The following is a 26,836-nucleotide window of genomic DNA, read 5'->3' on the forward strand; positions in this document are numbered from 1 at the left end:
CTGATCATTCTCAATCAGTACCCCGTTCCTGCCTTCTCCCCATACCCTCTGACTCCGCTATCCTTAAGAGCTCTATCTAGCTCTCTCTTGAATGCATTCAATGCTAGACAATTGAAAACTTCCTCTCTTCTCACAGCTTTTCTGTTCATGCTAAAATGTAGTTTTTCTTTTCTTTTTTTTTTTGGTAATTTTTTTCAGATTAGATTTCTATTTCACTTGCACTTTCTAAAATATTTGTTTTATATTTCTTCCGCATACTTCATTTCTCAGAGCTCAGTTTGCCAAATCTGAGGCCCAGAGTTATGAAACAGCTCACCCTGGCCTTCACTGATATGCTGATGAACGTGGTGATGCAACTACACAGCTGGCCGCTCGTGACAATGTTTCTTCCTCCTCTCTTGAACCCATCCCATCCAAATAAAGACTAGCATTTTGAGAAGTCACTGTATGTAAAGTTAAACAATCCAATACAACACGAGTTCCGTTACTGAAGTATTCCTTTTTTTGCTCAGGACTAGTTCTGCCTCTTGTTTGGAGGCTGACTCATAACGTTATGCGAAGAAATAAACCAAGCTCTCTGTTAGAAAATTACACAATCTGTCGTATTACAGCTATGTGTAGTAAGGAACTGCAGATGCTGGTTTTCACCAAAGATAGACACAAAATGCTGGACTCTCCGGGACAGGCAGCATCTCTGAAGAGAAGGAACGGGTGACATTTCAGGTCGAGACCCTTCTTCAGACAATGTTATAGCTATGTTGGGGTTCAGACCCTAACCAGAAGTATTCCTTGTGCAGACATTTGAATACCAGTTTGGTTAAACAGGTTGTGTTCAGTTTCTTTGCACTAAAATACTGGCCATCCCTGGTTTATGAATGGCTTCCATTTTTAAAGATGGATCCAACTCGATTTTGTCCATAATTTTAAAAGTGCACAAAATCACTCGATACGGTAATCATATATCCACAGTACTGTAATGAATGGTGATGATGACATGAACATTTATTTACTGCCCTCCCCGGCCTATTTACAATGGTACAGAATCACGATGACCCAACCTTAACGGCTGGTTTCAATGAGCTTGAATTATCGGTGGCTGTTATATAGTATTGATAGAAGCAATTGCCTGTCAATTTTCAATGCAATCCTCTTAAATGGGCTCCCATGGTGAACTGTTCTTAAGAGACGATGGTGACTAATTACAGCGATGAGGTTGTATGTAAACAAGACTGGTTCTGGTGTGAATTTAATGATATTTACAGGAGCTCACTCGTATGTAAGAGTCAGGCATTTATAACTAGGGAGGACCTGTACATGCATTTATGATTGTGTGCATTAAAATGTAGTAGAAATCAAAACCTGCATTTTTTAAATCAAATAAAAAGATAAGCCTCAGGTGCAATATATGCACATATTGAAACAATGGCTATAACAATATCTAGTTTCATTTATTGAACGCCATTAACAAAACATCACAATATGCTTCTGAATATCATAAATATTAGCAGGTGACTAACTGTTTGACAAAAATTGTAAATCAGGAGCATCTAAGAGGAGGGAAGCACTGACTTCCAATCGACAGCTAAAAATCAAGGTTTCAGGGTCAGTACATTGTCATATGTACCAATTAATGTACAGTGAAATTCGAATGACCATAAACCCATACTAAAAAAAAATCAGGCCCCCTTTCTAACCTTCTTCCTCCAAGGCCCCACATAATCCATAGCAACAAATAAACACACCCAAGTCGCAAGCCCACTTGACCACGTTCATAATAATGCAATACCAAGGAGATGTTATTCAAAACTTACCTAATGTAGATCTGTTTAAACTGACCAGCCAACAATGGTAATTGAGAAGGAACATGAGGCTGAGGAAGAACATGACAGCCACGAAAAGAAGAAAGAGAACATGAAATTTTGCAGGACCATCTGGAAGACCACCCTGTCAGAAAAATATGAGCTAATGAAATTTGTTTCCCACCATTGTGCAAGATCACAGCAAACTTTTTTTAATCATATTATACAAATGACTGTTGTTCTGAGCAACATAGACAATAACAAAGAAAAAATGGCAGTATTTTATGTAGAACTAAACTAGATCTGAGAAGATCCCACATTCATTTTGAGGTTTGTACTGATTTAACTGATCTTAAAATGGACAGTAATTTACAAAATAACTATAAGTCACTATGGCCCTAAATAAGGATGCTATTAGGAGGATGTTGTTGGAGGATATCCCAGATTCCACTCCGATCGCTATGCAGTGATACCTGCAGAAAGGTATACATAGACTGACACAAGGCTGTGGTTATCTGTGTCAACATCCCAGACTCGGGTGGCATGGTGGCGCAGCGGTAGAATTACTGCCTTACAGCGCTTACAGTACCAGAGACCCGGGTTCGATCCAGGCTACAGGTGCTTGTCCGTACGGAGTTTGTACTTTCTCCCCGTGACCTGTGTGGGTTTTCTCCGAGATCGGTTTCCTCCCATACGCCAAAGACGTACAGTTTAAAAGGTTAATTGGCTTGGTGTAAATGTAAAAATTGTCCCTGGTGTAGAATAGTGTTGATGTGCGGGGATCGCTGGTTGGTGCAGACTTAGAGCCTGTTTCTGCGCTGTATCTCTAAACTAAACTAAACCTAATAACTTACCAGCATTCACTTTAGACCCTGATGAAGAATCACCATCAGTGCCTAGTTCTGCCAGTATGAATTAGAATTGCATGCAAACAGGCTATGAAATCTTCAAACGAAAGAGTGCAAAACAAATAAACCTATACTCTGTATACGTGTAAAGGAATCAAAGATGTAATAGGATTTTCTAACCTTGAAATATAAAGCAATCTATATTGTTTTTGTACCTCAAAGCAACTAATGTAATTATCTAACTGACAAAACAAGTCCATACCCAGATTTAATTTGTGTTTCATATTTTGGGTGAGGATACATGCAAATTGGAAGTTACCGTCCAAAACATGATGAAATATTGCAGAACTGTGGCAGCAACGAACAAGGAATACAACATGGAATATCCCAAAAAGAGCAGGAAAAATTTGTAGTTTGAAAATCCAATACAGTTGTTTACCCTAGAGAGAAATACAATTATCAAGACAAAGTCTTTCTTCATCATCATAAAGAACAATTGGGATTTAAATTGCATTTTCACAACCTCACATCATCACAAAGAATTTCACAACCAATAAATTACTTTAAAAATAAAATCAGTGTTATTTAGCAGGCAATGCAACAAGCAATGCACACACTGAATAATTTCACAAATGGGAGTGCAATGATCACCAGATAATCAGTTTTGACAATGATTTATGGCAGCAGAGTTATTTATTAATGATTTATTCACAAAATGCTGGAGTAACTCAGCAGGTCAGGCATCATCTCGGGAGAGAAGGAATGGGTATGAACATCGACCTCTCCAACTCTAGATATCTAAAGTTGGAGAGGTCGATGTTCATACCCAATCCTTCTCTCCCGAGATGCTGCCTGACCTGCTGAGTTACTCCAGCATTTTGTGAATAAATCGATTTGTACCAGCATCTGCAGTTATTTTCTTATACTATTTATTAATGAAGTACACCAGGGGAAACTCCTTAACTCTACTTTGAGGGTGTAGCATAAGATCTTTCATGCCTATCTGAAAGGACAGATGGGAGCTTGTTTAACTTATCAGAAATATTAATTTCCTGCAATACAGCACCTAGTCCTACTGCATTGATGGTTACAGGCCGGATTACCTTGAGATTTACGTGAATCTGTAATCTATTCATTAGGAGGCAAGTCCTACCACTGAGTCAATAATGAGAATTTTAAAAGTTGCTGGTCCCTTTGTACCAATGTGAAAATATAAATACAGGTACAACACCGATTGTCCGGCAACTGATTTTCCGGCTCATCCTTTAATCGAGACAAAATTATGATAGCACACATGATATAATTCCCGGATATCCTCCAGAAAATGTAGCGCCTAGGCCGGGTGAGGCGACCGATCTCAACCTCATCAGGACTTCCCTGGCCGGACTTCCCATCGGCGAGTCGGATTTTCGCCCTGTGGCCGGGGCTTTGGAACTCCGGCCCGGCCAGAGCCGGCAGATCTGTTCCCTTAGCTGCCTTCCGAGGCCGGCCTTGCGGGCCGGTCCGGTCCGGTAAAGTTCAACTCCTCTCGGAGGTTCCCGCCAGATGGCGGGCACACCCACCCTGCCGCAATGTTAACAGATTTAACCATCTTCGTGGGTCAGCCCTGCTGGGTGAGTGGCGCCTCGGCCCCACTGGAGGCCTCCGATCCGACCCTCATCGGGACTTCCGAGGGCAGCTCGTTAACCAGCACCCGGGCTGCCCATGCAATTTAATTTACATTTAATATATGGTTTATTTAAGTTTCTAACAGTCCATGGTGCTTCAGAGAGAGGAGAGCGGTGTGATTAGTGGGGCAGAGATGTATCGTTTAATTATTTTGTGATTTGCTTTGGTCCAGCAAAACAAATAATCCTGCAAGGTTCTGGAACCAAGGGGGCCGGAAATCAGTGTTGGACCTATATTGTTTCAACCAGTGATATCTTGATTTTTAATAAACTGGAGATTGTTACCTTGATATTAAGGAAGATTTAGTTTCCATTAAATAGATAAGCTTTCAAGAAACAAAATTACAATCAAAGATTCAGTTATCTAAAATCAAGGCAGCACTCAATTTTGGAGGAATTTGCTCATTTATAACATTTATAACTGTTGGGCAGGAAATGGAATCACTTTCAATTTAAGGAATCTTAGAATACTAACTGTACATAATTTGATAATTTTATTCTTAAACTCATTTTTAATTCCCAAAACTAATCGTTCTGGATCACAGTGACTAAAGAACAATAACTAAATAATTTGAACACCTTACAGAATGTTATTAAGCAATGCTATTGGTTGTAATATGTATTTACAGTTTATTTCAATGCTACAGACAAGAAACCATGCAATTAATAGAAGGTATCACAAAATGCTGGAGTAACTCAGCAGGTCAGGCAGCATAAAATAATAAATCAATACATAGCATATGCTCTTTGTAAAAAAATCCACAACTCTGTTATATACAAGTCAATGATAGGTTATAATTAGTTTAATGACTTGATTACGCAATACCCCATATGTTTTAAAAATCAATTTTGACTTACCAAGGACAGTGATGATCCATTTTCAATACACACCTGAAAAAAACCCCAAGGAATCCAGTTATTGATAATTAATGTAACTGTAAAAAGTAAACCTCAGGTGCTTTCAGCAGAAATTAGGCTGGGTTTCAACATAAACTTGTTTGAGTCTTTAACAAGCCACTTCACAGAAGCATCAGCAAAGTAAATTTGACAAAGTCGCATCATGTAAGAGTAATGTAATGTAATGGAGGTAAACGCTAAGCCAATTCCTAAAGATAGGAGAGATAAAAAGGGGAGGCTCACCTTGTTGGGAATGTATTATAGGTCCCCAAGTAGTCAACAAGAATTAGAAGAACAAAAATGTTTGGAGAGTGCAGGGAGCTACAAGACTAATATGGTTATCATAGAAGTGGATTTTAACTTTCCCAATATGGACTGGGACTGCCATAGTGCAAAGGGCTTGGATGGGGTGGAATTTCCCAAGTGATCAAGAACATTTCCTCAGGCTACATATAGAGGGCCCTACAAAGGATAGTTGGGCAGGGCAAGTGACTGAAGTGTCAGTGGATGAGCCTTTTGGGACCAGTGTCCATAGTTCAATTAGCTTTAAGATAGTTCTGGATAAGGACACTGATGTTTTAAATTTTGGCAAGAACGTTTTTTGTACGTTGGCCTTCATCAGTCAGGGATTTAAATATAAACATTAGGACGTTATATTACAGTTGTACACGACATTGGTACGGCTGCACTTGGAGTATTGTGTTAGTTTTGGTCACCCAGCTATAGGAAAGATGCCATTAAGCCAGAAAGAGTGCAGAGACGGTAAACGAGGATGTTGCCAGGAGTCGAGGGCCTGAGCTATTGGGACAGACAGAGTGAATGCACAGAGTCCTTTTCCTGCATTCAGAAATCAAGAACTAGAGGGCATAAGTTGTGAGAGGGGTAAGATTTAACAGAAATTTGAGGGGCAACATTATTCCACACAGGGGGCGGGTGAGGGGGTATATAGAATGCACAGCCATAGTTGAGGCAGGCATAATAACACTATTTAAAAGATTTATAATCCTTTAAAAGGCCAACCCTCAGTCTCATGTACACCAGAGTCCAGTCTCGCAGTCATACAGAATGGAAACTGGCCCCTTGGTCCAACTTGCCCATGCCGACCAGGATGCCCGTCTACACTAGTCCCACCTGCCTGTCTTAGATCCATATCCCTTTACTCCTTTCCTATCCATATACCTTTCTAAATGTCTTTTAAATGTTATTATAGTTCCTGCCTCAACAACCTCCTCTGGCAGCTCATTCCAAGCTTTCTTACTCCCACCTGCCTTGCCCTCCACTTTAACAGGAACAGGCGTTCCCTGAGCTCTGGTCATCACACTTTTAAAACAATCCTACTTCCTGACGTTCCTTTCCCCGCAAACAACCTACTCCAATCACCATGAGCAAGTTCCTGTCTAATACCATCAGCAAAATTTAATGGCCAAAAAATTGTCCAGCAGTAGTTTGCCAAAACAAAGACACAAAGTGCTGGAGTGCTATAGTCTGGAGAAGGGTCCCGACCCGAAGCGTCACCTATCTATGTTCTCCAGAGATGTTGCTTGACTCGCTGAATATTCCTGCACTTTGTGTCTTTTCTTTTGTAAACCACCATCTGCAGTTCCTTGTTTCTACTGGATTTGTCAATCTAAATAATGGGAACATGAACTATTTGCACATTGCAATAAAATACAATGTTTGAGCATTTGTTCTGTCTGCATTGTATATTTAATTGTTCCATGATACATTCATTTGTTCCAAGTTTTCTATGACTTTCACCCAGTATTTTTTAAATATTTCATTCTAAATATTTAAATCATCAATATCTTATACCGCCTTACAGTTTACTGCCAATTGTACTCTGAAAGAACTATTAGTTTCTATAATGACAACAGATCAATGTACTAATTTTTCCTCACACTATTTACGGGTATCATGTCTTTCTCTGCTCAGTGCTTCCACGACTGATATAGACTTTTGGAATTCAGGGTTATTTAGGTATATGGGTCAGAACAGAACATGATATAAAAAAGGGTCTGTGGAAAGAGAAACAACATGAACAGGTCAGTTTGTGCTGGACCTGGCTTGCCATCTGAACCTAATGCCCCTTGGTTTTGCCCATGCATCATTTTCCCAAACAAGGACAACAGGAGGAGCTGAACCTCTGCACCTGACGCATCTCCAGTGAGGTGAAGTGGACACTATGCAACAAGCAGGCCTCAGGCAGTGAATCCCGAGGCCTTACCCTGATAGTCCTGATAGCCTTGCTGGCTGTCATGGGACATTTAACATTAAAAAAAAAAAATTCTGATAGACAAAGCCATTTAAAACTATTGAAAAAAGAAGATATATTTTAGAAATGTAAATATAAATAAAATGCACAATAAAACACCAATAATTATAACATTAAAATGAAGTTAAGTTAATAAAGTATCTACCTTTCTCCAAGGACATTGAAATGAAAGGAGTCTCTGTAAAGACATGTCTCCCTGCTATAGAGAGCTGGATATAGAGTGCAACCAGACCCTGTCTCGGCTACTGACTGCACTACCCCTGTGTGCAACATAATATGTAGCAACATATAATGCCTGCCACTCCTTTTTCTTCAGTTTTTAGTTGTGCACTTGAGAAATCTGATGTGCTGAGGTGCAAACTGTTGACATCTAGAGATTTGTTTGAAACTCTTGGCTACAAGTAAGCATAACTAGTGCCCAGTGTTTCAGATCTATGCTCTTTAATGTCCCTTCCACACATGGGGTTTAGACAGAAAGGTGCAATTGAGGTAGGTAAATGATGATCTTGTCAAACTGGAAGCAGGCTCAAGGGACTATGCAACCTACAGTGCCCTCCATAATGTTTGGGACAAAGACCCATCATTTATTTATTTGCCTCTGTACTCCACAATTTGAGATTTGTAATAGAAAAAAATCACATGTGGTTAAAGTGCACATTGTCAGATTTTAATAAAGGCCATTTTTATACATTTTGGTTTCACCATGTAGAAATTACAGGAGTGTTTATACATTGTCCACCCATTTGTACCAATTAAGGTACAGTGATACTTTATATATATTCCTTTATTCGTCCCACACCGGGGAAATTTGCAGTGTTACAGCAGCAAAGTGGATAGCAAGAGATCATTCATTATAAATAAAAGTAAAGACAAGGATAAATTGTCATCAGTTTTCTGTGTATTCTTAACTGTTACTGTAACACTAGCAAGTTTGCGGATGACACAAAGCTGGGTGGCAGTGTGAACTGTGAAGCGGATGTTAGGAGGTTGCAGGGTGACTTGGACAGGTTGAGTGAGTGGGCAGATGCATGGCAGATGCAGTATAATGTAGATAAATAATAATAATAATAATATATTCCTTTATTCGTCCCGCACCGGGAAAATTTACAGTGTTACAGCAGCAAAGTGAATATAACATATAACATATATAACATATAACTACAGCATGGAAACAGGCCTGTCCGGCCCTACCAGTCCACGCCGACCATTCTCCCTGACCTAGTCTCATCTACCTGCACTCAGACCATAACCCTCTAATCCCCTCTTATCCATATACCTATCCAATTTACTCTTAAATAATAAAATCGAGCCAGCCTCCACCACTTCCACCGGAAGCCCATTCCATACAGCCACAACCCTCTGAGTAAAGAAGAGCAAGAGAGCAAGAGATCATTCATTATAAATAAAATATAAATTTACATAAATTGTCATTTGTTTCCGTGTGTTCTTAGCTGTTATTGTTGACTCGTCTGCTGGGAGCAGTGCAGGTTGTGCAGTCTCACAGCAGCGGGAAGGAAGGACCTCCTATATCTCTCCTTCACGCACTTGGGGTGAAGGAGTCTGTCACTGAAGGAGCTACTCAATGCAGTGACAGTGTCCTGCATGGGGTGGGAGTCGTTGTCCAGCAGCGATGTTAGCTTTGCCATCATCCTCCTCTCTCCCACCGCCTGCACTGAGTCGAGGGGGCAACCCAGGACAGAGCTGGCCTTCCTGACCAGCTTGTCAAGTCTCTTCCCTTCCGCCGCAGACCACTCCATAGAAAATGGCCGATGCAACCACTGTATTTGTATTACCATACAGCCATACTAAAAAAAAGCAACAAGACACACAACTACATAAAAGTTAATATAAAAATTCCACCACAGCGGATTCCCCACATTCCTCACTGTGATGGAAGGCAATAGTCTAATCTTCTTCCCTAATTTTTCTCCCGCGGTCAAGGCAGTCGAACCACCCATTGGGGCGATCGAAGCTCCTGCATCGGGGCGGTTGAAGCTCCTGCGGCTTGGAGCTCCCGAAGTCGGTCTCTAACCAGTGACCGCGAGCTTCACGATATTAAATCCGCAGGCTCCCGCGGTTGGAGCTCCGAGGTCGATCCCTGGCAAAGGGATCGCGAGTTCCATGATGGTAAGTCCACAGGCTCCCCAGTTGGAGTTCCCAAAGTCGGTCTCCAGCAAAGACTGCCAACTCCTTGATGTTAGGCCGCAATGCGAACGGAGATACGATACGGAAAAAAAATCGTATCTCCATCGAGGTAAGAGATTGAACAAACGTTTCCCCCACCCCCCCCACATAAAACCAGCTAAAGAACACTAAAACATACATTTAACACATACTATAAAACAACAGAGAAGGAAGGGACAGACAGACTGTTGGCGAGGCAGCCATTGTTGGTGCCACTCAGTGGTCACAGTGTAAGAATAAGGGGTAGACCATTTAGGACTGAGATGAGAAAAAACATTTTCACCCAGAAAGTTGTGAATCTGTGGAATTCTCTGCCACAGAAGGCAGTGGAGGCTAATTCACTGGATGTATTCAAGACAGAGATAGGGCTAACGGAATCAAGGGATATGGGGAGAAAGCAGGAACGGGGTACTGATTTTGGATGATCAGCCATGACCATATTGAATGGCGGTGCTGGCTCGAAGGGCCGAATGGCCTACTCCTGCACCTATTTTCTATGTTTCTATTATGCTCTAAGCAGTTCAATAGTGCTCTGAATGTAGCCACATGGAGATTTGTGTGACAAGCGTGAACTGATGTATTGTTTTAACTATTGCTTAATCAACTACTTGTCACATCAGGTCATAGATTACGGCCCTATATACTGTCATTTTAAACCGCGGTACTTAGATCTGTTCAATGCAGGATTGAAAGCAGTATTGTATTTTTGATCTCATGAATCTCCCGTAATCAGTGTTTGAAAATAAACCATCACCATTTTTACTTGTACTAAACATTCTTTCCCTTTCATTCCACACAAAGCATGAGTTTTGTGAGTTTTGCAGACAAGGCTGTATAATGGTAGGATTCTAGTCATATCTTCAAAATGCATGAAAAGGTAAGCAACTAATTAAATGTGGCTTTACAAATGCAGCAGTGCAGAAATAGATATACAAAGGTTCTGAAGAGAAAATCAAAGACCAGAGGTATAGTCAGCATAGCGTTCTCCAGCAGGGGAGAAACCATGTTACTAATAACGTTGCGATAGTATGAATATTTAACTCTGCAGCCGAGACATCTGCTCATTGTATGTAAGTGATAGCTCCCAAGTGGAAATGTATTCAAATCAAGAGCAATACGTGCTGGAGGAACTCAGTGAGCCAGGCATATCATATCATATCATATATATACAGCCGGAAACAGGCCCTTTCGGCCCACCAAGTCCGTGCCGCCCAGCGATCCCCGCACACCAACACCATCCCACACCCACTAGGGACAATTTTTACATTTACCCAGCCAATTAACCTACATACCTGTACGTCTTTGGATTTAGTTTTCGAGTTACAGCATGGGAACAGACCCTTCGGCCCACCGAGTCCACTCCGACCATCAATCACCCTTTCACACTAGTTCTATGTTATCCCAATTTGACATTCACTTTCTGCACAACAAGGGAAATTCCTGTCAAATCTTTCCTTTCCCATCTTAAACCTATGTTCCATTGGTTCTTGATTCCCCAGCGGAACCAGTTCATTGGCTATATTTAAGAGGGAGTTAGATGTGGGCCTTGTGGCTAAAGGGATCAGGGGGTATGGAGAGAAGGCAGGTACGGGATACTGAGTTGGATGATCAGCCATGATCATATTGAATGGCGGTGCAGGCTCGAAGGGCCGAATGGCCTACTCCTGCACCTATTTTCTATGTTTCTATGTTTCTAAGACTCTGTGCATTTACCCTCTCTATTCCCGCCATGATCTTATACACCTCGATAAGATCACCCCTCAGCTTCCTAAAGTTCTAGACTGCATAACCTCTCCCTATAGCACAGACCCTCAAGTCCTAGCATTACCCTTGTAAATCTTCTATACACTCTTCTCAGCTTAACAACATCATCCCGATAGCAGGGTGACAAAAACTGAATACAATACTCCAAATGTGGCCTCACCAGTTTATTGTATAACATAGCTCGTGTAGGAAGGAATTGCAGATGTTGGTTTACACCAAAGATAGACACAAAATGCTTGAGTAACTTAGCGGGGACAGGCAGCATCTCTGGAGAAAAGGGATAGGTGAAGTTTCAGGTGGAGACCCTTCTTCAGACTGAGAGTCAGGGGAGCTGGAAACTAGAGGTATGAAAATGAAACTAGAGCTGACCTAGCTGCTGCGGCGTACCTGCAGTCTGTCTGTCTTTGTATTTTTATGTTTTTTTTTGTCTTGATTGTAGTGTAAATGTGATGTAGTTTTTTGGGGGTTGTGTACTATGGGGGAGGGGAAAACTGTGAATGTAAATGAAAATGTTAAATTGTCTGTTCCGAACGGAGACGCGACCTTTTGTATCTGTGTCGTGTCTCCGTTCCCGCTGCGGCCTACCACCGGCCAAACACCTGGAGCTGGCGGCCTCCACCTGGGACTCGCCTGTGGAGGCTCCGGCCGCGTGGACGTCGGAAGCTCGCAGCCCCCTGGGTGGGGGCCGACATCGGGAGCTCCGGCAGCGGCAGCGTCTTCGCCCGCCCCGAGTCGCGGGGCTTGGGTCGGCCCGCCGCGGACTTTTCACCGTCCGGCACGGCCTGAAATAGGCCGCGGGATTTTTCTCTGCCCGGCGGGGGCTTCAATGTCGGGAGTCTCGACCGCCCCGACGTGCAGCGGCGGCGTCTTCGCCCGCCCCGGAACGCGGGGCTTGGGTCGGCCCGCTGCGGACCTTTCACAGTCCGGCATGGCCTGGAACATGGCAACTTCAACAGCCTGACCGCGGGAGAAGACGGCAGGGGAAGAGAAAAGACATTCTGGCCTTCCATCACAGTGAGGAGGTGACTGGAGGAGACTCACTGTGATGGATGTTTCTTTTTGTTTGATTGTGTGTGTCATTGCTTAATTTTATTGCTCTTGTTGTTGGACTGTGGGTAATCTTTCATTTCACTGCACATTTATGTGTATGTGACAAATAAACTTGACTTGACTTGATACAAGGTACAAATGAATGAAAGGTGTGAAAAGAACAAATTAAAGCCAGCAATGTTGATCAAAGAAAGGTGGAGCCCACAATTGCCCATTGTTGGCTGTGGAAAAGGTGATAATGAAGTGATACGATCAGTGAAACTAAGCAGAATAACAGTGAAACTAGTAGCACGTCTAGGGTGGGGGAGGGACAGAGAGAGAGGGAAAGCACAGGTTACTTGAAGTTATAGAAATCAATATTCATACCAATGGGTAGTAAGCTGCCCAAGCAAAATATGAGGTGATTTTTCCATTTTGCATTTGGCCTCACTCTTAATAGTGGTGGAGGCCCCTGACAGAAAGTAGATTGGAATGGGAAGGGGAGTTAAAGTGTTTGGCAACTGGGACATCGCGTAGGTCTAGGCGAACTGAGCGGAGGTGTTCAGCATAACGATTGCCTGAGCTTGGTCTGAGCTTGGTCTCACCGATATATGTGAATCCACACCTCGAACAACGGCTACAGTAGATGAGGATGGAGGAGGTACAAGTGATCCTCTGCCTCACCTGAAAGGACTGCCAGGGTCCCTGAATGAAGTCGAGGGAGGAGGTATAGAGACAGCTGTTGCATCCCCTGCGGTTGTAGGCTCCACCTTTCCTTGATCAGTGCTTTGTTCTTTTCATACTTTTCATTTATTTATACCTTGTACCTTTTCATGCCTCTAGTTTCACTCTCCCCTGACTCTCAGTCTGAAGAAGGGTCTTGTCGCAAAATGTCACCTATTCCTTTTCTCCAGAGATGCTGCCTGTAACTTAACATTCTAATTTTGATACTCATTACCGTGACTGGTGACAGCGAATGTACCGAAAGTTCTCTTGACCACCTATCGACATGTGACGCCACTTTCAAGGGACTATGTGCCAGTACTCCTAGATCTCTGTGCTCAACAATACTTCCTAGAGCCCTGCTATTCACTGTGAAGGCCCTGCCCTGGATTAACTTCCCCAAATGCAACACCTCACACTTATTATCTGAATTCCTTAGCCCACTTGCCCAACTGATCAAGATCTAGCTGTAATTTTTGATTACCATTCTCGCCATCTACGACACCACTTACTTTGGTGTCATCTGCAAACTTATTAATCATGCCTTTTATATTCTCATCCACATCATTAATATAAACCACGAACAGCAATAGCTCAGCATCAAATCCTGAGGCACACCACTAGTCACAGGCCTTCAGTCTGAAATACAACCTACTACCATCACCCTCTGCTCTCTTCCTTAAAGCCAATGCTCTATCTAGTTGGCTAACTCTCTCTGGATCCCATCAGTCTATCCTTCCAGAACAGCCTATCATGCAGAACCATCAAATTCCTTGCTGAAGTCCATTTCGCAACATCTACAGCTTTGCCCTCATCCACCTTTTTGTATACTTCTTTTAAAAACTCATTCAGATTTGTTGACTGGAGCTGAATGGATAGCAAATTGGCTCCATGGAAGGAAGCAGAGGGTGATGGTGGAAGGTTGCTTCTCAGACTGGAGGCCTGTGACTAATGGTGTGCCTCGGGTTCGGTGCTGGGCCCGTTACTGTTTGTCATGGACATCAATGATTTGGATGAGAACATAGAGGGCAAGATTAGCAAGTTTGCTGATGATATAAAAGTGAGTGGTTTTGCAGATAGTGAAGATGGTTGTGAAAGATTACAGCAGGATCTGGATCGATTGGGCAGGTGGCTGGATGAATGGTTGATGGAATTTAATACAGAGAAGTGTGAGGTGTTGCATTTTGGGACGTCGAACAAGGGCAGGACCTACACAGTAAATGGTAGGCCTCTGGGTAGTGTTGTAGAGCAGAGGGATCTAGGAGTACAGGTGCATGGTTTCTTGAAGGTCGAGTCGCAGGTAGATAAGGTGGTCAAAAAGGCTTTTGGCACTTTGGCCTTCATCAGAGTATTGAGTAAAGAAGTTGGGAGGTCATGTTGCAGTTGTATACGACGTTGGTGAGACCGCATTTAGAATATTGTGTTCAGTTCTGGGCACCATGTTATAGGAAAGATATTGTCAAGCTTGAAAGGTTCAGAAAAGATTTACGAGGATGTTGCCAGGACTAGAGGGTGTGAGGTGTTGCAGTAGGTGTGAGAGGTTGAGTAGGCTGGGTCTCTATTCCATAGAGCACAGGAGGATGAGGGGGGATCTTATAGAGGTGTACAAAATCATGAGAGGAATAGATTGGGTAGATACACAGAGCCTCTTGCCCAGAGTAGGGGAATCGAGGACCAGAGGACATAGGTTCAAAGTGAAGGGGAAAAGATATAATAGGAATCCGAGGGGTAACTTTTTTACTCAAAGGGTGGTGGGTGTATGGAACAAGCTGCCAGAGGAGGTAGTTGAGGCTGGGACTATCCCATCGTTTGAGAAACAGTTAAACAGGTACATGGATAGGACAGGTTTAGAGAGATATGGACCAAGCACAGGCAAGTGGGACTAGTGTAGTTGGGACGGTGTGGGCAAGTTGGGCCGAAGGGCTTGTTTCCACACTGAATCACCCTATGACTCTAAGATATGATCTCCCACATACAAACCATGAGGTCTGTCCCTAATCAGCACGTCAGTCCAAATATATATTATCCCTCAGAATACTCTCCAGTAACTTGCCGACCACAGAGTTCATGTCATAGGAGCATAATTAGGCCATTCAGCCCATCAAGTGGCACATTGGTGCAGCGGCAGAGTTGCTGCCTTACAGGGCCAGAGATTCGAGTTTGATCCTGACTACAGGTGCTGTCTGTATAGGGTTTGTATGTTCTGCCAGTGCCCTGCATGGGTTTTCTCCAAAACTTCTGGAGAGTGTCCTCCCACACTCCACTGACGTACAGGTTTATAGGTTAATTGGCATGGTAAAATTGTAAGTTGTCCCTAATGTGTGTAGGATAGTGTTAATATGCGAGGATCTCTGGTCGGCACGGACTCAGTGGGCTGAAGGGCCTGTGTCTCTAAACTTAACTGAACTAAGTCTACTACACCATTCAAATTTGGCTGATCTATCTTGCCCTCTCAACCCCATTCTCCAGCTTTATCCCCGTAACCCTTAGTAATCAAGAACCTGTCAATCTCCACTTTAAAAATACCCAAAGATTTGGCCTCCACAGCTGTCTGTGGCAATGAATTCCATGGAGTCACCACCCTCTGGGCTATAGAAGTTCCTCCCCATCTCTAAAAGTACATCCTTTTATTCTGAGCTGTGCCCTCTGGTCCCTGAACTCTCCCACTAGTGGAAACATCCTCACTACATCCACTCTATCCAGGCCTTTCACTATTTGGTAAGTTTCAATGAGGTGCCCCCTTATTCTTCTAACGTCCAGCAAGTACAGGTCAAGAGCCACCAAGCGTCATCATATGTTAACCCAATCATCCATGGGATCATTCTCGTAAACCTCCTCTGGACCCTCTCCAACACCAGCACACCCCTCCTCAGATATGGAGCCCAAAACTGCTTGTAATACCCCAAATGTGGAATGATCAGTACCTTATAAATCTTCGGTAATACATCCCTGCTTTTACAGTGCCCTCCATAATGTTTGGGATAAAGACCCATCATTTATTTATTTGCCTCTATACTCCACAATTTGAGATTTGTAATAGAAAACACAGCTGTAATTTCTACATGGTGAAACCAAAATGTATAAAAATGGCCTTTATTAAAATCTGACAATGTGCACTTTAACCACATGTGATTTTTTCTATTACAAATCTCAAATTGTGGAGTACAGAGGCAAATAAATAAATGATGGGTCTTTGTCCCAAACATTCTGGAGGGCACTGTATATTCCAGTCCTCTCGAAATGAATGCTGGCATTGCATTTGCCTTCCTTACTACCAATTCAACTTGCAAATTAACCTTTTGGGAATCCTGTACCAGCACTTCTAAGTCTCTTTGCACCTCCGATTTCTGAATCCTCTCCCTATTAGGAAAGTAGTCTGTGCCCTTTATTCCTACTACCCAAGTGCATGACCACACACTTTGCTGCGTTGTATTCCATCTGCCATTTCTCAGCCCACTCTCCCAACCTGTCCAAATCCTTCTGCAGTTGCCCTGCTTCCACAACACTACCCGCCCCAACACCTATCTTCTTATCATCTGCAAACTTGCCCACAAAGCCATCAAATTCCTCATCTAAATCATTGACATACAATGTGATGAGTAGGGGCTCCAACACCGACCCCTGTAGAAAACTAGTCACTGGCAGCCGTCCAGAAAAAGCCCATCTTAATTCCCATTCTTTGCCTGCTGCCATCCAGCCAACCTTCTATCCATGCTAGTTTCTTCCCTCTGATACCATGGGCTCTCATCCTCATGTGCGGCACCTTATCAAATGCCTTCTGAAAATCCAGGTAAAGAACATCCACTGACTCTCCTTTGCCTATCCTGCTTCTTCTTCTTCTTGCATTTGAGGCAGCAGAAGTTGTGTAACGCCCTCCAGGCGCTGTGGACAAAAGTGGGAATCCCGTGGGTGTCGGTCTTGGTGCAGGCGGCCAGGGTATAACCAGGGATCTTCAGTTGGGAGCTGTCACTTTTGTGAGTCTCTTGGAGCAGGATTGCAGTGACTTTGTGGGTCTGTAGCAGATGTTCAATGATGGTGGTCTTTGCCTTGGTGAGGCCTTCCGCATTCAGCTGCAGCAGGGTGATGCCATCCGGTTCGACATCCGTAGGTGCCTGCCGTAAGAAGGGCGCCAAGCTGCAGCGACTGAGGTTGCATATGGGCTGCAAGCTGTTGTTGTTTGTTTGTTGTTATTTCTGCTTCTGCTGTCTCTGTTTGTTGTCGTTCGCCTGACTGAGGTCAGTTGACAGGGCTCACCACGGGGAGGTCGACAACATGAGCCTATCCTGCTATTTACTTTCTCAAAGAATTCCAACAGATTTTTCAGGCAAGATCTCCCCTTCACAAACCCATGCTGACTTCAGCCTATTTAATCCTGTGCTTCTAAGTACTCAGAAACCCCATCCGTAATAATGGACTCTAATATCTTACCAACCACGGAGGTCAGGCTAACCTGCCTATAGTTTCCCCTCTTTTGCCTCGCTCCCTTCTTGAGCTGTGGAATAATAATTACAATATTTGCAATTTTCCAGTCCTCTGGGGCCACTCGTGACTCTAGTGATTCTTGAAAGACCACTACAAATGCCTCTAAAGCCACTACCAATCTCTAAAGCACCTATTTCAAAACCCTAGGGTGTAGTCCATCTGCTCCGGGTGATTTCAGACCTTTCAGCTTCCCAAGCACCTTCTCCATTTCAGCTTCCCAAGCATCTTCGTCATTTCTTTATTCCCAAGCACCTTCTCCAGCGGTCCAATATCCACTCACCTCTCTCTCACTCTTTATATATCTTAAGAAACTTTTGTTAACTTCCTTTTATATTATTGGCGAGCTTATCTTTATATTTTATCTTTTCTCCCCTTATTGCCTTCGGTTGGTTTCTAAAAGCTTCCCAATCCTTTAGTTATTCACTAATCTTTGCAATATTGTACGCCTTCTCTTTTATTTTTCTACTGTCTTTGACTTCCCTTGTCAGCCATGGACACCTCATTCTCCCCTTAGAACCCTTCTTCCTCTTTGGGACAAAAAGATCCTGCATCTTCTGAATTATTCCCAGAAACTCCTGCATTGACGTTTCACCATCATTTGTGCTAGTCCCTTTCCAACCAATTTTAGCCATTTACTCCCTCATGCCTCTGTACTTACCTTTACTCAACAGTGTGGGCAAGTTGTTACTCAACCAGTGTGGGCAACACTGTATCACTCAATGACTCTATACGTAATACTGACACATCTGATTTCATCTTCTACCACTCCAACTGCAGGCTGAGTTTTATCACATTATGGTCACTATCTCCTGGGGGTTCCTTTACCTTCAGCCCCCTAATTTGTTATACAACACCAAATCCAGAATTGTCCTTTCCCTAGTAGGCTCGATCACTCTGCTCTAAGAGGCCACATTGTGGGCACTCTGCACATTCCTTCTCTTGGGATCCAGTACCAACCTGATTTTCCAAGTCTACCTGCATATTGCGATCCCCCATGGCCTCGGTCTAACAGATTTTAGGCTCACTGGACTATAGTTCCCAGGCTTTTCCTTGCAGCCCTTCTTAAATAGAGGCACAACATTAGCTACCCTCCAGTCTTCTGGCACCTCACTCGTGTCCAATGATGATTCAGCAAATTTCTTCTCTAACTTCCCACACTTGCCAGGTTTTGCCTCACCCGCATCTCCCTTTTCCACCTCCGCCCTGTTTCACTCAATCTGAAGAAGGGTCCTGAATGTTATCTGCCCATTCCCTCCATAGATGTCGCCTAAGTTCCTCCCGCATTCTGTATTTTTGCTCAAGATTCCAACATCTGCAGTTTTTTGTGTCTCTATTCAATGAAGAATAGTTCTTTGTAGATGAAGGGTGCATAGAAGAATTGAGTCAACTATTCATGAAATCCAATCTAGATGTAAAATCGTTTTGTGCAACACCATTGTTCATCTAATTTAATCTAGTTACTTTATTTTAAAATTTTCTTAATTATAAGATCTGAACTACATACGTGTCACAGATGGAGCAGTGATGACATCGATCAGGCTTAATCTGATGGCACCGGTCACAGTATCGGATAGCTAAAAAAAAAAAAAAGAACATGAGGATTGGTATCACTACCAATTTTAGTTCGAAGATGAAGAACTTTCAAAATCAAAATCATCTTGAAAAAATTATTCCTTTTGAAACAAGCAATGCATAACAGGATTTGATTACTTATCAATAATGTTTAAATAAAACATTTCAACAGGTCTACAGGTGCATGTTGCATAATCTAACAAATCTAACAAACGTTGCATAATCTAACAACACACAAGGTCAATGGCTATCCCCTACTCCCAATTCCTCCGTCCACGCCGCATCTGCGCTCGGGATTAGGTGTTTCAGACTAGGGCTTCCGAGATGTCCTCGTTCTTCAGAAAACGGGGCTTCCCCTCCTCCATTATAGATGAGGCTCTCACTAGGGTCTCTTCTACATCCCGCAGCTCCGCTCTTGCTCGCCCTCCCCCCACTCGCAACAAGGACAGGATCCCCCTCGTTCTCACCTTCCACCCCACCAGCCAGCGGATCCAACATATCATCCACCAACATTTCCGTCATCTACAACGGGACCCCACCACTGGCCATATCTTCCCATCCCCTCCCCTCTCTGCGTTCCGCAGAGACCATTCCCTCCGTAACTCCCTGGTCCACTCGTCCCTTCCTACCCAAACCACCCCAACCCCGGGCACTTTCCGCACGAGATGCAACACCTGTCCCTTTACCTCCCCCCTCAACTCCATCAAAGGACCCAAACAGTCTTTCCAGGTGAGACAGAGGTTTACCTGCACCTCCTCCAACCTCATCTATTGCATCCGCTGCTCTAGATGTCAACTTATTTATATCGGCGAAACCAAGCGCAGGCTCGGCGATCGCTTCGCTGAACACCTGCGCTCGGTCCACATTAACGCAACTGATCTCCCGGTGGCCCAGCACTTTAACTCCCCCTCCCATTCCCAGTCTGACCTCTCTGTCATGGGCCTCCTCCAGTGCCATAGTGAGGCCCGCCGGAAATTGGAGGAGCAGCACCTCATATTTCGCCTGGGCGGTTTGCAGCCCGGTGGTATGAACGTCGACTTCTCCAACTTCAGATAGCTCCTCTGTCCCTCCCTTCCCCTCCTCCTTCCCAGATCTCCCTCTATCTTCCTGTCTCCACCTATATCCTTCCTTTGTCCCACCCCCGACATCAGTCTGAAGAAGGGTCTCGACCCGAAACGTCACCCATTCCTTCTCTCCCGAGATGCTGCCTGACCTGCTGAGTTACTCCAGCATTTTGTGAATAAATCGATTTGTACCAGCATCTGCAGTTATTTTCTTATATATATATATATGTCAATGAACAAATAATTGATTCATAAGATAATGCAAGATCTGACTTTAAGCTGAAATCACGAGTGTCATTTTCACCGGAAATGCACAATAAACATATATTGCTGTTGAATATTCTTTCTTTTCTTCAGTGTTTTACAGTTATAATTCTTTGTTCTCATTACTAATTTTCCCCAAAAAGGAGCTACTTTGCTACTGATTAATTAGAATAATGTTTATTTTTCAAATTATTGACACATTATAAATGTTATAAGCCATATTATCAGAACTATGTAAATAGCAAGTGTCACAGCGTCCTAGTTACCTCCAGATGCAGTCCTGGTGTATACTGGTAACCTTCTGGCCACATCCAGTAGAATTTGCTTTTGCACTTCAGGGCTCTCTTCTCGCTCGTACCTCTCTCTATCAGCTCTGGACAATTGAAACTACAAGTACAGCAAAAAAGGAACAAAATTAATCCGTTAACAAGAGAATGTAAGAATGTCTTTATTAAAAAGAGCTAATTTTGCCGTGGAGCAAGAAGAATAAAACGTTGCTACAATATTGAAATGTCATTTATTTAATAAAACATTGCATTCATATCATGATTGAAACTTGTCCGAGAATGTTAAGGTGCATAGCAGTTTTAAATGTCAGGTGACTTTCCTTTTCGTTGGCTGCTAATTCATATCCTTCAGAAGCCAGGCTCGACTAAAAGCAAACACTTGATTTTCAGAAAGCCTTTGTTAAGGTGCAAGTGAGGCCGCTAAACAAGATGAGAGCCTATGATATCAGAGGGAAGATACTAGCATGGATAGCAGGTTGGCTGGATGGCAGAAGACAAAGAGTGGCAGTAAAGGAGGCTTTTTCTAGTTGGCTGCCAGTGACTAGTGGAGTTCCACAGGGGTCGGAGCTGGGGCATATTAATGATTTGGATGAGGGGATTGAAGGCTTTGTGGCCAAGTTTGCAGATGATATGAAGATAGGTGGAGGGGCAGTCAGAGAAAACTGGGATGCTGCAGAAGATCAGTCTGCAGAAGGGTCTCGACCCGAAACTTCACCCAATCCTTCGCTCCAGAGATGCTGCCTGTCCCGCTGAGTTACTCCAGCATTTTGTGTCTACCTTCGATTTAAACCAGCATCTACAGTTCTTTCCTACACACTCTGCAGGACTGGGACAGGGTTGGAGAGTGGGCAGAGAAGTGGCAGATGGAATACAGTGTATCAAAGTGTGGAGTCATGCATTTTGGATTTAGGAATAAAGGCATAGACTATTTTTTAAATGGGGAGAGAATTCAGAAATCGGAGGAGCAAAGGGATTGGGGAGTGCTGGTGCAGGATTCCCAAAAGGTTAATTTGCAAGTTGAATTGGTGGTAAGGAAGGCAAACGCAATGCTAACATTTATTTCGAGATGACTAGAATACCAAAACAGGGATGAAATGCTGAGGCTCTATAAGGTGCTGGACAGATTGCATTTGGAGTACTGTGAGCAATTTTGGGCCCCAAATCTGAGGAAGGATGTGCTAGACCTGGAGAGGGTCCAGAGGAGGTTATGAGAATGCTCCCAGGAGTGAAAGGGTTAACATATGATGAGCATTTGACAGCACTGGGCCTCCACTCGCTGGAGGTTTGAAGGATGAAGGGGGGGACCTCATTGAAACTTACCTATTAGTGAAAGGCCTGGATAGAATGGATGTGGAGAGGATGTTTCCACTAGTGGGAGAGTCCAGGACCAGAGGTCATAGCCTCAGAATTAAAGGATGTTCCTTTAGGAAGGAGATGAGGAGGAATTTATTTCAGCAGAGGGTGGTGAATCTGAGGAATTCATTGCCACAGAAGGCTGTGGAGGCCGTCAGTGGACATTTTTAAGACAGAGATAGATATATTCTTGTGTAGTACTGGTGTCAGGGATTATGGGGAGAATGCAGAAGAATGGGGTTGAACATCAGTAGAGTAAGCGTAAAGGAGTTTTGAGCGACAACTGTAAATTCCTCAATACAAATGAGTCTTTCTTTCCTAATTGGAGGTGAAAAAACAGTGAAAGGGAAACAAAGTTATACACCATCTACAAAAATCTGCAAATCCTGCATTATGAAGATGTCAGGGGACTAAGCTTTAATAAAATATTTAATTATGGTGCAATCAGTTTTATCAGATTAAGCCATTTTCGATTTAAAAAAAAATTGTTTATAAAATTCCTCCACTCATTTTTATTTGATCTCTCCCATTCATTAAAACCTCTGACAGAAACAGCCAATAGCCAAGTAGGTTATCCATCCCCCATCCTAGTTCTCCGACCAGTCTGACTGTCCTGATTAAATGTTACATTGTATGCCTCGTTATCACCTTCCCCTAGCTAACAATGATCTATTCTATATTTTCCTTGATCATTGATCTCTCGTTTTCACACCTTACCGTTCCATATCTGTCGATCTCTCTCCCCTGACTCTCAGTCTGAAGAAGGGTCTCGACCCGAAACGTCACCCATTTCTTCTTTCCAGAGATGTTGCTTGTCCCGCTGAGTTACTCCAGCTTTTTGTGTCTATTTTAGGTTTATTTCTGCCTAAGTTGTTCTAAACAAGGTGCAGAAAGGGAGCCCAATTTTTCATCTCAATGGTCTTTTCTAAGCCTCCTTCAAGAAAGATACTGCAATCAGTATCCAAAAGCACTGGAGAGAATTTGACAGACACCTTACAATTCTCTGCTCTGTTACAGAGTGCATACGGTATCAAGGCCTTATATAAAGCCTAAGATAGTCACAAAAAGCTGGAGTAACTCAGCAGGACAGGCAGCATCTCTGGAGAGAAGGAATGGGTGACGCTTCGGGTCGAGACCCTTCTTCAGACTGGTGCTTGTATTATATTATTTTGTATTATATCAGACTTATATAAAGCCTGCTTGATCCAGTCACCTCCATGTAAACCATGATGAAGTTAAACATGACATTGAACTTATTATACAAGAATAATCACTGCTCACTTAAGTCAAATTGAATTACCTTTCGAGAAGGCTTTGCTGGTTCTGTGAAAATAGCCTTGCAATAGGTCCACACAAATAGCACAAAAAATAAATGAAATATCACAAGATATGCAGCTGAAATACAACAACAAAAAACGATCAGATAAAGTTAAGATGGTTACATTTTTTTAAAACGTGTAAATATTTTCATAACAGAAATTATTATTGATGCCGAATAAATCAATTAGTAACATGGTTTTCTGCTTTTAAAAGATAAACACGAGCAGCCTTGCAATATTCACAAATTCAGATTGAGAGTCCTATTTTAGATTTTTGGCTTCAAACTAAACAAAAACATTTATACAGGTTTATTATTTTATTAGAATGCTCCAAAGCAATTAAGATAAAATAAATTATTTTGAAGTATACCGATGCGACCTTTTTTAGATCACGCCTAGATCACCCAGGTTTCCTGACAATCTTTTGCCAAAGAGATTTTTACAGGTGTTGAAACAACACATCGCCACGACGGATTGTTTCCCCACATAGATCACTATTCCAGGATTATTGCGAATGGAACCTTGCATTTATGCTGCAATTAGGATTGTTATGAAACAAAATAACAGAAAAATATTATGCAATATTTGTACTGAGGCAACAAAATGCTCCCTCTTTTAAATAGTCTAATGCCAATCAGCTTTAAGGAATTTGAGTTATATTTGGAATGGAAATAAAACATTTTAATGGTTGTCTCGCTGCAAAATTTGGAAGGGACAGGACAAAATAAATCTCTATTGCAACATGTAGTTAAGCTGCCTGAATTCGGGCCGGATAAGTGCACTCCCATCCACTAGCAATAGCATTCCACTTGGCAGACCACAAGGGGATTAGGGGCAGACAAAAGACAATCTCTTTGCCTAAGAAAAGGCATTGACAGAACACCTAACGCAAGATGTTGACGATATATATATTTCAGATGACTTTTTAATTACCACAACTGTGTGGAGAATGGATGTGAAAGTGGGATAACATAGAATTACAGGTACTCCCCAGGTTACGATGGTTCGACTTGCGATAGTTCGACTTTGCGATGGTGCAAACGGCAGGGACCCGAAACGAGCCGCTGCTCGCTTCTGGACACGTGATCGCACGTTTTCAATGCATTTTGACTTACGATACTTTCGGTTTCCGATGGCTTTCTCGGAAAGGAACCCCATCGGAAGCTGAGGAGTACCTGTAATGTGAGTGGGTGATCGCAGGTCAGTACCACAAATTGTATACTTTGTGTTAAGGTGGAATACTTTGTAACATTGTCGACGCCCTTGAAGTGGCCACTCTGCATTCCTTGGGTATGCAAAACAAAGAATCTCACTGTGACATGCCATATGTGACAATAAAGTATCATTCATTCATTATTAATTTCTAGTTGCAATCCATGCAGAATAACAAGTGTAATTCGCAAAACGGGTCTTGAAGGGTTTTTACACCTCTATGATTCATGTTCAAATGCTTCCCAAATGAAAGGGAAGAAGTTCTCTGTTCTCTGTCATCTATCAAGTGTTAAATAGAGCAACAAGAACATTAGAGATGTAATGCTGAGTCTCTATAGGCACTGGTCAGGCTGCATTTGGAGTAGTGAGCAAATTTGGGCCCCATATCTGAGGAAGGATGTGCTGGCTCTGGAGAAGGTCCAGAGGATGTTTACAAGAATGATTCCAGGAATTAATGGGTTAGCATATGATGAGTGTTTGACAGCACTGGGCCTGTACTCACTGGAGTTTACATTGGTGGGAAGTTTACAAGGAGGCGAGGAGGAACTTCTTTAGTCAGAGGGTAGTTAATATAATAATATATTCCTTTATTCGCCTGCTTAATCTGTGGAACTCATTTCCACAGAGGGGTGTGGAGGCCAAGTCAGTGGATATTTCTAAGGCAGAGATAGACATATTCTTGATTAGAACGGGTGCAAGGATTATGGGGAGAAGGCAGAAAAATGGGATTAGGAGGCAGAGATCAGCCATGATTGAATGGTGGAGTAGGCACGATGGGCTGAATGGCCTGATTCTACTCCTATAACTTGTGAACGTTCTAAACTCACTGCACATAGGCCATTTGGAAGTTGAGTGCATTTTTGGAGCTGAGATTTCCTCTGCGGTTGGCTATGATATTCTGACTGTGTTTAACATGGGCACTGGAGGCTTATATTGGAGGGTGTGTTGCATCCCCTCCCTCAAAGAACAGGAAAATAATCCCTGAGGGACTGTAAAAAATAATGCTAACCTAGAAGATCATCCTCAGCAGGAATTACGCCTACTGGAAAAGAGGGATTTCATAAGAAAGAGGCTTATGTAATTAATAGAGGTTAGGTAAAATGTTCATTGAAAAGTAGGGCATACAAAGTAGCAACACCAGAGGACTGGAAAGTTTACAGGACCTAGCAATGAAAGATTACAATTTTATAAGAGCGGAGAAAATTGATACCGAGAGAAATGTTTGTGTGTAAAATCGAAACAAACAGTCAAGAAAGATTTCTGTAGATCCATAAAATGGAAGACAGTGACGAAGGTAAGTGTGGGGTTTGTAGAGAATGAAGCCGATGATTAGTTACAGTGAATAAATAAATGTTAAATCAATTTTTTTGAACAGTCTTTATCATGGACATTGCAAATATTCCCAAGATAACAGAGTAATTTCAAATCTCGTAGATGAAGTTATAAAAATCCCTATTACAATGGGTAAAATAATAAGGAAATCATGGGTCTGTAGGCAGACAAATCACTGGGACCCAGTAGCCTGCAGCCAAGGGCTTTGAAGTAAGTGGCTGCAGAAGTAGTGGACCCACTGGTTGAAAATTTTCAAACTCACTAAAAGAGGGTAGCAGATTGGAAAACTGCCAAGAAGACAGGTATGTGGATAAGAAAGGTTTAGTGGGATATGGGCCTAATGCAAGCAGGTGGGACAAGTGTAGATATGGCATCTTTGTTGGCATGGGCAAGTTGGGCCGAAGGACCTGTTTCTGTGCTTTTTGACCCGCTTATTCAATAGAAGAGGAATACAGAATGCAGGGTATTGTTGCTAGTTAGTAACATTTATTGTTGGCAAGATGCTAGAGTCAATAATGAAAGAGGAAATAATTAATCATTTACGAAAGATAAATATAATCAAACCTAGTTAACATGGAGTCGTGAAAGGTAAATCATGGTTTGCCCATGATGGAAGGGTACGATGTAATTAGGACATTGTGATTTTGCAAGGGAAATTGAGGGATTGAGTGAATAGTGAGAGTGATTGAGGGATTGAGTGAAAGTGGGGAAGTGTAAAGTCACGCAATTGATAAGAGAAATCAAAAGATGGACTATTGTCAAAATGGA

General features: G+C 42.6%; 1 protein-coding gene across 2 annotated transcripts in view; it reads right to left on the reverse strand.

Moving 5' to 3' along the window:
• Window positions 1-26,836, reverse strand: part of LOC144600486 (palmitoyltransferase ZDHHC15B-like) — a 65,884-nt gene that overhangs the window by 15,986 nt on the left and 23,062 nt on the right. For both annotated transcript variants that reach the window (XM_078412126.1, XM_078412125.1), the window contains exons 3-8: window positions 23,506-23,600; window positions 20,832-20,952; window positions 19,170-19,239; window positions 5,173-5,205; window positions 2,967-3,087; window positions 1,812-1,944 (exon numbers count right to left, since the gene is read on the reverse strand). In XM_078412126.1, the coding sequence (XP_078268252.1) occupies window positions 1,812-1,944; window positions 2,967-3,087; window positions 5,173-5,205; window positions 19,170-19,239; window positions 20,832-20,952; window positions 23,506-23,600 (573 nt within the window). The remainder of the gene's footprint in view (window positions 1-1,811; window positions 1,945-2,966; window positions 3,088-5,172; window positions 5,206-19,169; window positions 19,240-20,831; window positions 20,953-23,505; window positions 23,601-26,836) is intronic.

The sequence above is a fragment of the Rhinoraja longicauda genome, chromosome 15 (assembly GCF_053455715.1).
Source record: "Rhinoraja longicauda isolate Sanriku21f chromosome 15, sRhiLon1.1, whole genome shotgun sequence".
Lineage (NCBI taxonomy): Eukaryota > Metazoa > Chordata > Chondrichthyes > Rajiformes > Arhynchobatidae > Rhinoraja > Rhinoraja longicauda.